The sequence below is a fragment of the Nuphar pumila genome, chromosome 12 (assembly GCF_984573655.1).
Source record: "Nuphar pumila chromosome 12, dmNupPumi1.hap1.1, whole genome shotgun sequence".
Taxonomy (NCBI): domain Eukaryota; kingdom Viridiplantae; phylum Streptophyta; class Magnoliopsida; order Nymphaeales; family Nymphaeaceae; genus Nuphar; species Nuphar pumila.
The window spans coordinates 37,376,780-37,388,960 of NC_143260.1; the positions used below are offsets into that span (position 1 = coordinate 37,376,780).

At 37.5% G+C, this 12,181-nt stretch overlaps 1 protein-coding gene across 1 annotated transcript in view; it reads left to right on the forward strand.

The window, feature by feature from the left end:
• The window catches only part of LOC149820725 (protease Do-like 2, chloroplastic), a 142,831-nt gene that overhangs the window by 45,866 nt on the left and 84,784 nt on the right, over positions 1–12,181 (forward strand). The window contains exons 4-8 of the mRNA XM_089983881.1: positions 490–563; positions 717–780; positions 1,566–1,610; positions 7,269–7,376; positions 8,158–8,235. Of these exons, the coding sequence (XP_089840007.1) occupies positions 490–563; positions 717–780; positions 1,566–1,610; positions 7,269–7,376; positions 8,158–8,235 (369 nt within the window). The remainder of the gene's footprint in view (positions 1–489; positions 564–716; positions 781–1,565; positions 1,611–7,268; positions 7,377–8,157; positions 8,236–12,181) is intronic.

The window sequence follows — 12,181 nt, forward strand, 5'->3', positions numbered from 1 at the left end:
AAGTCCACGATTTTGGGGCGTTACAACAAGTGTCACACATTTGCTAGACAGATCACAGATGGACAGCGTGACTCTACTTTTATTTCCTTCTTGTTTCATTTAATTGATATTGCACTCTGAATTTTTTCTTTATGCAATTGTCTCAAGACTTATTACTCATTATTTCAATAAAGGTTTGGTTTTGTATGGATGATAATTGTAAGCTCTACCGTGGTTGGTTGTTTTATCCAATTGGGAGTGGAACTGTAAAGGCCCTGGGTTTCTGGGAAGATTTCCGCAATGGTTTAAAAAAAAATCGCATTTTCAAAGGGTATGAGTTGGGGTCGTTACATATTTACTTTCCTGTTTCCAAAGCTTTGCTTCTAATCACTGGCCTAGTTCTTCTAAAATCACTTGATATATTTATTTGTCGCTTTTTATTGAGTGTCTCCATGTAAATTTGGGATTTATGTTCTTAATGCAGTGTATGATGACATATAATTTATGTAGGTATATTGCACTCACACTGCTCCAGATTATTCCCTACCTTGGCAGAAACAGAGGCAATACACCAGTACTGGCAGGTAATTTTTGGTATGCCAAGTTGCTAACTCAACTGCTGGGATGTACCTTTGAGCATCAGATAGCAGTGTCCTGCGTTTCTTCTTACATACATTAGATATTCATACTTTCAGATGATTGGCATATATCTTTCTGAGAAACCATTCTTAATGCAGTGCCTTCATGATTGGGGATGGAAAGCTATTAACAAATGCACATTGTGTTGAGCACGATACTCAGGTAACCATTCCAGCTGTTCTCATGCTAACATGGCATACTTATGATGCATCACTAGCGCTTTGACAGAAGTGTGAGTCTTGGAAGCTGATATATGAAAAACTGCAATTGTTAAACTATAGTATCTCTAACTAAACCAACTCCCTTTGATGCATAGATAAATAAAAGTAGGTTAAAATTTTGGCTGAAATGGTACTTGTTGAATTGACCATCAAATAGTTTTGAATATAATGGTAGCATGGATTTTTGCTTGATTTGGGAAAACTCTTATAACCAACAACTCAAACGCCATTGTCAAATGTTGAGGCCCCTAAAGAGAGTGAACTATAATCAATATAGATTAGGGTTTGCACATTTAAACACTCGGAGGTTCAAATAAGCAGCTAGAATGTCAAATACTATCTGAATTCATTCGTGGCAATGAACAGATACATTTTTATATATCATATATTTTTCTTTCAAGTATAACTACTTGTGGACACCCTATCATTTATATGTGTATGTAATATCTGTATTTATGCACTTGTTTGCAATTGTTTGAAGAAGGGCATGGGACTGTGGGTGTTACAAGATTGTAAAACACAATGTCTTCTTTCTTAATTTCCTTTTTTTTCAGTCATCTGTTCTGGATATACTTGGAGTATGAGCCCTTCAGGAATTTTTTTATGTATAGATTATAGTAGAATTTCCACTTATATCTGGAGCTTGCTAAGATTTTTAGCATAGTTACCAGTTCTTCGTCTTTTTCTGTTAGGCCTTGTCTGACAGATTATTTGCATTGTCTGCAGGTAAAAGTAAAACGCAGAGGAAATGACACCAAGTTTGTAGCAAAGGTATTTCTTAAAATAAAATGATTTTTGGGTTTTGTATTTATAAATCTAAACCAATTTAGCCTTTTTTAGTTGTCAGCAAGTTCTTTTCATTAACATTTTTGATGTGAAGAGTTCAAATTTCATTGACATTTGACATGAAGAATGCTTTATTTGTCTCTTTTTAGGTTTTAATTCTTGTTAACTATTTTCTTGCAAAGTTGTAGTTGCTGTTGCAGTTTTCACTAATTATTTGGATGAGTATCAATTATGTATGTATGTCATATGATCCAGTAATAAATATTAGCTTCTGTTTGATGACTTTGATGTAGAACATTTATGATCTTCTGGCAGTGTCTAGATATTTCTTGTAGCTTCTGTTTGCTCTCTCATTCTTTACAACAAAGTTAATCTTCAGGGAAGAAGTCTATTGGCTTTGGCTTTCAACAAGATTCCTGCAATCTATTTATCTGTTATAAATAATCTTGACTTTCTGGGAATCATCAAATGCTTTTTTTTTTGTATCAGGACATCTATCAGCAGGAATGTTATGGTTTCTATTTTTTTCATTCTTGTAGTTTGAGAACAATGGGTGTATGATTGATATCCTTGTATAAATGAACTACATCAAGGTGTTAAGAATAGACGTCCAGGCCAAAGATTTTTCTGTCATTGTTTGTATTTTAACATGTTTGTAAATCCTCTTCACGTAGAAGGGTATTTTTGTACACAGAATATATTTATAATATTGGGCATGACCCTAGATGGGAATGACGACCCCTTTTGCTGCTGCACATCTTTCTTCTTCTTCTTCTCTCTTCTCTCACGTAAATAACAAGTCACAGATCCCCGGGGATCGATTTCTGTCATGGTATCATGAGTGGGGCAAGTATATGTAAGAAGATGAGCTCCTAGATCACCAACAATGAATACTTCAAAGAGCTCCAACCAAAGTGTTGAAAATGAACACTCACAAGAACCAAAAAAGGTTCTTACAAAATACCCAAAAAAGGGTATTCAAGAACAAGAGAAGAAAAAAAAATGTTATTGATTGTGAACCACACAAAAAATACATTACATTGAGAGGGGGCAATGCCCCATATTTATATACAATGGAGGAGCAAGAAGAGAGAGTCTCTAGAGCCGTTGGGAGCCCAACGACTCTAAATAGAGCCGTTGGGTGCCCAACGACTCTTAGTTCTTTGACTTAGTCAAATGTTGACTAGTCAAAGAAACTAAAAATAAAAAGGAAAAAACCCTATTCTCACTAAACTAAACCTATACTAACTAAACTAAGATGAAAAAAATAAAAGTTCCTAGTTAGCCTAGGTTATTACACATTATTTAACACTCCTCCTCAAACTTACGGTTAAATAACCAAAAGTTTGTCCAAGAGAAAGTGAAATCGAAGAGCCACGAGAGGTTTGGTAAAGAAGTCTGCCAGTTGATATTCTAAAGAAACATAGGGGAGATCAATTGTGCCATATAGGATTTCCTCTCATACATAATGATAATCCATCTCAATATGCTTGGTTCGTTCGTGAAATGTCCGGTTGCTAGCAATGTAAATAGAACTTTTGTTGTCGCAGCATAGTCGTGATGCTTTTGTACCCTGAATACCCATGTCATGAAGCAATTGCCTCAGCCAAACTACTTCCATAGTGGTTGTAGTTATGACTCTGTACTCGGCTTCAGTTGATAAGAGACTTTTTGTTGCTTCTTGCACCTCCAAGAAATTAATGATTTACCTAAAAATACACAAAAAACAATAGTTGAGTAACAATTATTTGAATCTCCTCCTCAATTTGTATCAGTATAAGAAACTAAATCTAAGGAGGAAGGAACAGACAAGAAAAGTCCTCGAAAAATGGAGGTTTTAATATATCTAATAATACGTAAAACAACCTCCATATGAACAGTGGTAAGAGTATGTTGAAATTGACTTGCTGAGTGAACGACATGCGCAATGTCAGGTCTTGTAATGGAGAGATAAGACAGTGCCCCGACAAGTTGTTTGTAAGGTGTTGGATTTTCAAGTAGTTCTTCATCATCAATCTTCATTTTGATATTTACAACTTCGGGAGTGTCGGCCCTTTTCTCATCTAAGATACCAGACTTGTCAACAATATCTAGAGCAAATTTAGATTGAGTTAGCAAATAGACTCTAGAAGAATAAACAACTTTTATACCAAGAAAAAATTTAAAAAACCCAAATCACTCATTTCAAAGTGTATTTTGAGAATTTTTTTAATGTTTTCAACTCTCTGTTTTTCACTTCCAGTGATGATCATGTCGTCTACATAGAGGAAAAGGATAATAATACCTGCATTATAAATCTTAACAAACAAAGTTGTATCAGTAAGGCAAGATTGAAAGCCAAAATCAAACATAACTTGACTAAATTTGTCATACCAAGCTTGTGGGGCTTGTTTAAGTTCATACAAACCCTTATTTAAACGAAGAACCTTTCCTTTAAGAATATTAATGCCAGGTGGCGGTTTCATATACACTTCTTCGTCTAAGCTTCCATTGAGAAACACATTTTTGACATACATTTGATATATAGGCCATTTCTTTACAGAGGCAAGAGCTACTAAGGTTCTAACTTTGGTCATTCTAGCAACTGGAGCAAAGTTCTCTTCATAGTCTATTCCATACTCTTAAGAATAGCCCTTGGCAACTAATCTGACCTTGTACCTTTCAAGAGTTCCGTCACTCTTGGTTTTAACTTTATACACCCATCGACAACCTATAGATTTTTTGCCTAGCGAAATATCTTGAATAGTCCAGATATTCGCCTTTTCTAAGGCATATAATTCTGTTGTCATTGCTTCTACCCATTAAGAATGTTCCTTTGCTACAACATAGTTAGAAGGTTCTATGTCGGAATGTATTAATGCAATGTAGGCTTGATATTTAGGTGAAAAAGACTCACCACCGAGAGAGGGACAACTTCTTATTCTTCTTGTTCACCGCCCAGAGAGGGAGAGCAAAAAGGGGAAAGGGCCTTTTGTCACATGCCCTTTCCCCTTTTATAACCTGCGGTCAATGCACTTAAAAAAAAGATGCCTTTTCAACCTAGGCGGTCCATGCTTAGGTAGGTGACACCCAAATGCTAAAATAGGGCCCTACCGCCCCAAACCCTATCACCTAGGCGGTAGGGATGCACCCTATGTCACACGGACTCGGCTCCAAGGTCGACGCACCCGCGTCGACATGCACGAACACGGGTGCGGACACAGGTGCGGCTCGGACTCGGTCAACCCGACCCTGGGTGCGGTCAATACACCCAGGGTCATTTTGGTCTATTTTTTGATTTTTTTTTTAAATTTTCTGGGCTACAGAATTTAAGGAAAAAAAACCCCTCCTGTAAGGAAAAAAACCCTAAATCAGGCTTCACAACTCATCACCTGTCCCCTCTAATGGGCACAACTTTGATTGAGTCTTATATATATATATATATATATATATATATATATATATATATATATATATATATATATATATATATATATATATATATATAGCTGAGTCCCCTTGTCCAAAATTTTTGAAATTACGCCGCACCCGTGTCGCACCCGCACCCATGTGACATAGGATGCACCTAGGTTGCCTAGGACACCTAGGTGCCACCTTTGACAACTAAGGCAATACCTTACCTTTACCCATCCATACTTGGTTTTTTGTTGTAAATCAAGTGTCATATGGAGGCAGCCAAAAACATATTAAGGTACATTAAAGGGACTATTATGGATGGATTGGTGTATAGAGAATGTACAAACAAGAGCGCAAGCATTTCTCTTGTTATACAGGCATATTCAGACGCCGATTGGGCAGGAGATCCCATGACCGGTCATTCTGTGACAAGATATGGTTTTTTTTTGGAACCACCTCATGTCATGGGCTCGTCATAAGCAGCGGATAGTGGCAAGATCAAGTACAGAGGCGGAGTACAGGGCTATGACAGTTGCTACTGCGAAAGTTTTATGGATACATCATCTCCTCTCTTCGCTGCATCAACCCATCAGTAGATCACTATTGTTTTGTGACAATAGAGTGTCATTGCCATCGCTTCCAATCCAGTTTAGCATGGGAAGATGAATCATGTTGAGTTAGATCAACATTTTATAAGGGAAAAAGTTGAGTAAAGAAATTCAGCCTCTCTTTATTAAAGGTGAAGAGCAAGCAACATATTTATTCACTAAACCCTTGACATGTGCAAGACATTGGTTTCTTAAAACCATACTGTCCATGATCTTGAGTAACCCATGTACAGCTTGAGGGGCGTGTTAAGAATAGACGTCCAGGCCAAGGGTATTTCTATCATTGTTTGTATTTTAACATGTTTGTAAATCCTCTTCATGTAGAAGGGTATTTTTGTACATGATATATTTATAATATTGGGCATGACCCTGTTAGGAAATGACTTTGAATACAATAGGTTCAAGAATGAACCAATAAATATGCAAATGAAGTGCGAATACACACACCCACTAAGGGGTAACCGAATGCACATAAAGTGCCAACACACAAACCCACGAAGAGGCAAAGCCACAAAGGCTAAAAAATAATGATCTTCATTATTGGTGGGAGGTAAAACCCTAAAATCACACGTTGAGAAGGGGGGGAAACCCCTTTATATACAAGAGGAGAAAGGGACATTGAGGGGGCCATTGGGGCTCCCACTAGGTAGTCATTGGGTAGCCCCAACGGTCATATTTATGACCGTTGGGCACCCCAACGACTACACAAGTGGGCCCCCCAATGGTCCCATGTGATACATTTAATAAAAGAAAAATAAAGAAATAAAAAATAAGAAAATAAACCTAAGAGAAAAATACATGATGAAAAGACCAAAATACCCCTATCGGGTATTTTGGGTACAACATAAAAAATATACATATATATACGCATGTATATTTATGTATATATGATACATGATTATCTTTTAACAGACCCTAGATGGGAATAACGACCACTTTTGCTGCTGCACATCTTTCTTCTTCTTCTCTCTTATCTCATGTAAATAACAGGGCACAGACTCTGGGGATCAGTTTCTGTCACAAGGTCTCTGGGACCATAAGATTACTAATGCATGTTTATGTTTACATTCACCGGCAGTTCTGCATAACTGTAAGGCATAATGTATGATTGCTTTATTCATGTCATTTTCTTCTCCAAGTGTAACCCCAAGGAAACATACTATTAAGTATAATTAAGTTCAATTCTTATTTTTATGTCCTTATGGATTTTGTGAAGGTTTTTGAAAAAAACACCTTTTACCATTTTCTGTAAATATCTGCAAGACCCATAACATCAATGATAGTTTAATCTGCCAATCACTTGAAAATATAGTGTTATTTTTAGTTTTGCTTTGTACAGTCTCTCTTAGGATATCATGTTATTTTCAAAATATAAGAGAAAGTTATTGACTATATGAAAATTTGCTTTCTTTGAGTCTCATTGTGCTGTTTCATTCTAAAAGGATGATTAGTAGTTTGTGGCATAAGAAGCACCTATTCATCCAGATTGGGTTTCTGTTAACTAGAGCAGACTCAACGACACACATACACACACACAACTTGCTTGGACATGTGCAACCAACTGAGCCTGTTTGTGCCATGCTTGAAACCTTTCCTGCATTTCATGTTTAAAAAACTGTCTCAGTGATTGGACATGCAGGTTCTTGCTAGAGGAGTTGAGTGCGACATTGCCTTGTTATCAGTAGAGAGTGAAGAATTTTGGAAAGGAGCTGAACCACTCCGGCTTGGTCGTTTGCCATGTCTTCAGGTAATATGCTTGCTTCTTTGGCTGAGTTGGGTCTTCATGTTTAGTCTACTGCTTTTTGTCTGTTGTATGCAGAAATTAATTGGTGGACACCTTTTGCATTTAAATTTTTTGGAATTCCTAGGTACTGCTTATGAACACCTTTTCCTCAATTCACGGAATACACATTACACATTTTATAACGGTGTACGAAGTGATTAAGAGAATTTTATATTCTGGGGAATCAGCTGTTGATTGAGTAGGATGTGACTATATACCAAGTGCACTGATTGTGATGCACAAACCAAATATAGCATGCATTTTATTTCTTGGAGAACATTGAAAAGGAGCCTGTTTTTCAAAGTTAGGTAGATGCCTTCTGAACATTGCAAAAGGTAGTGGTTATTGCACTTTGTTACATTACTATGTGCTCTCTGGTATTGTCTTCATACCTTAAGGTGGTATTAGTTATCGATATTGATGATTGTTAATTTCTTCTTGAAATTTAGTTAATAATTTTGCAAATAGAATTGCATTTTTTTCCTTTATATAGAATGGTAATGGATCATAGCATTTTAAATTAATTACACTATTAGCATGAAAAGTTGGGAGCTTATGATATCTTGCTGATCAGATTTTATTGTAAATTATGATCCTAACATTCTACTGTATTCAAGGGCCATTTTCATGCGATTTGATTGGAAAACTTTTGACTATTGATTGTGTTTTGGCCTTCCTTTACTTTCATAACTCCTATGTTTAGATCTTAAGCTCATTTGTATTCTTTAACTTCCTTATTCTACAGGATGCAGTAACTGTTGTAGGTTATCCCCTTGGAGGAGACACTATATCAGTGACAAAGGGTGTGGTTTCAAGAATTGAGGTTTGGCACATACATTAAGCTTCATGTTCCAAAATTAATTTGTTTCATTCTTGGTAGTGAGATTTCTCATGAGTCATGACATGCTTGATAATACATGTTTAGTTCTTGTGCTATTCCGCGATATTTCTTTAGGTGTTCCTCCATTAAACGATTTACATGCTTTGAATAGATAACTTCTGTACTTTCATTAAGGTGTCCAAGTGAAGAAGCTCATACAGAAGGTATAGATAGCCCACAAATACCAGCAATACTTACATCAATATATCTAATATTTAATTAATCAGAATCTTTTTACAACAATCAGAATTTTTTATATTTAGTTTATATTATGTTAATTGGAGTCAAAATGGTCATGAGTCATCACCTTTTGAGTGCTCTAATCGCTCCTGGAGACGGACATTGGACAGGCCTTACCTTAAAATTGACTGGCCATTGCTTTGTCAGATCCTGCCCATTAAAAGGCTGAGCGCTAGTCAAAATTCTGGGTCAGGCAGGCCAGGCCATGGGTGGGCTGCCAGATGCTGGCCTATTTACAAAGGCAGATCATGGTCTGGGTTGGACTGGCGCAATCCAGGTCCATATTTGGCTATATTGACTTGGCTTGTTGACAGCATTAGCCTTGTCCGGCTCAGATCTGGGCTCAAAGACACAGCCCGAGCCTGGCCCAAATGGGCAGGTGCCATAGGCGGCAGCCTAGCCTTCACCTTTGGGGATATATTTTGTTCTTATTAAGTTTAGCTTGAGTGAAGTGGTAGCCAATTATGAGAGAAAGTTTAACATGGGTGGGCTGCCAGATGCTGGCCTATTTACAAAGGCAGATCATGGGCTGGGTTGGACTGGTGCAATCCAGGTCCATATTTGGCTATATTGACTTTGGCTTGTTGACAGGTGATAGGCCAGTCAGGTCAAGCATTAGCCTTGTCCGGCTCAGGTCTGGGCTCAAAGTCACAGCCGGAGCCTGGCCCAAATGGGCAGGTGCCACAGGCTGCAGCCTAGCCTTCACCTATGGGGATATATTTTGTTCTTATTAAGTTTAGCTTGAGTGAAGTGGTAACTGTTAGAAATCATGGGTTCTATCATTCAATCACAAGAACAAATAAAGAATAGAGAGAGAGAACGTGGTGGCTGCAGAAAACCCCAATTAGGGTCTACGGTATCTAGCTTATCATTATATATAGGCTGGTACAAATATTAGGGTACAAAAATACCCATTACACAACAAGCAAAATTACAATAGGCCATTAATGAACATGTGATTAAATAAACTCGAGTTGGGTCTGGATCCGATATCCAAACCCAGTCATGACTGATGACTCCTTTTCATCCTCCCTCAAGTTGTATATGGTTTTGAACCATGAATAACTTGCCTTTTAACATCCAAAATCGGTCTTTGATAAGCCTTTTTGTAAACAAGTCAACAACTTGATCAGCAGTCCGAACGAATTCGGGTTCAATTTCCTTCTCTTCGACCTTCTATCTTACAAAATGTTGATCAATTTCAATATGCTTGGCACGACTGTGGTAGATAGGATTAAATGACATATTGATGGCACTTTGATTGTCACATAAGAGAATACATCTAGATATGGATTCTCCTACTTCTGTCAACAGGTGTCTAATCCATGTTACTTTTGTTGTAGCAGCTGCCATTGATCTATATTCAGTTTCTGTGCTGGACCTCGCAATGACCCTCTGTTTCCTACTGCTCCATGAGACAAGATTTAGGCCAATGAAAACACAGTATCCTGAGACTGGTCTGCGCTCATCTGGATCTCCTGCTCAGTCTGCATCTGTGTAAACAAGAAGTTCATGCATGTGATGCCCATTCATACTCTTTCTGTACAGAAGACCATCCCCAATCGTTTCCTTCAAATATCGAAGAATGCTCCATATGCCCAATATGCGGTTCATGCATGAACTGAGATACATGATTGACTGAATAGACAATATCAGAGCGAGTAAAGGTGAGATATTGAAACATCCCTACTATCATACGATACCCTGTAGGGTCCTCATAAAAATCTCCATCTTGGGAGCTGAGTTTCTGATGAAGTACAGTGGGTGTGCTTAGAGGCTTGCAATCTTTCATACTTGCCTTGCTGAGAACATCAATGGTATACTTATGTTAGGTGAGTGTCATGCTTTCAGTAGTCTTGTTGACTTCTACTCCAAGAAAATATCGTAATTTACCAAGATCCTTCATCTTGAACCTGTGGTTCTGGAGTTCTTTGACCTGCTCAATATGTTTATTAGAGTTACCTGTAATAATAATGTCATCTACATATATCAATAACAGGGTAACTATATCTTTGCATTTGAATATGAAAAGAGAATGATCAAGAAGAGACCGATTAAAGCCATATTTCTCTACTTCAAGAGAAAAATTGTCAAACCAAGATAGAAAAACTGTCAAACCAAGATCGAGATGCCTGCTTCAAACCATATATAGCTCTCTTTAACCTGCACACATATTCTCTAGAGTTCCTTTCTGCGTACCCAGTGGGTTGCTATATGTACACTTCTTCCTTCAGAGTTCCATGAAGAAATGCATTTTTCACATCCAGTTGACTGATAGTCCACTGATGCTCAATAGCGAATGATAGTATGATACATATAGTTTCCATTTTCATAATCGGACTGAAGGTCTCATCGTAGTCTTGTCCTTGCTTCTATGTGAAGCCCTTGGCAACCAGTCTAGCCTTATATCGCTCAATAGTACCATCCGGCTTATACATTATTTTATACACCCACTTTGACCCAACCACATTCTGATCATGTGGTCTGAGAACAATATCCCAAGTGCCACATTTATGAAAGGCCTCCATTTTTTCATTCATAGCTTCAATCCATCTCTTAGAATTTGTTGCTTGATAAAATATTGTGGGTTGATCTTCCTTACCTAAAGAGGTTAAGAAGAGTTGAAAATCCATCGAGAAATTCTCATAACTAACCCATCTATCAATAGGATGTCGAGAGCGAGTAGATCTTCTGAGAGCAGAGGAATCAACAGAAGAAGAATTCATCTCCTGATCAGAGTTGGGGAGGGTCTCTTTCTCACGTCGAGAGTAAACAATGCCTTTATACCTTTCGGGAGCCAAGAGTGGTTCTGAAATCACACTGTCCTGAGTCTTTTGGGCAGCATCAAACATGTTTCCCTCATCTCTTTGATTATATTCTGAAGGACAAACATCATCAACGCTAGAAAAGAGATCAGAATTCAATCAGGGGTGATAAACTTCAATTTCAGAAGTGTTAGTATTGTGGTCAAAATTTAATTCATCAAATACAACATTTCTGGATATTTTGATACGCTTACTCATGGGATCATAACATCTGTATCCTTTATAATCATCAGCATACCCCACAAATCTGTACTTCAAGGCCTTATCCTGAAACTTGTGCCGCATTGAACTGTCAACATGAACATAACATATACACTCGAATACACGCAAATCATGATAACTTGGATGAACACCATGCAAAGAAAACTAGGGTGATTTATTTTCCAAGATATTCATGGGCAATCGGTTTATGATATGGGCCGTTGAATGGAAAGCCTCTGCCCAGAAAGTAACTGGAAGGTTACTATCATGCATCATGCTCATTGTACTCTCGACAATATGGCGATGCTTTCGTTCAGCAATCCCATTCTGTTGAAGTATATGGGGGCAAGACACCCGCCTACTTATTCCATTAGTCTGGAGAAAATTAATAGTCATTTGAAGAGAATTCACCCCCTCCATCACATTGAAAACAAAGGATATTATCAGAGAATTGATTTTGAACAAAAGAATGAAAATTCTGAAATAACTTGAAGGTTTCAGATTTATATTTTATAAAGAAGATCCATGTATACCGAGAGTAGCTATCAACAAAGATGAGATAATATCGAATGCCAGACATGGAAGGAACTAGAGCCGGACCCCAAACATCAGAACAGATAATT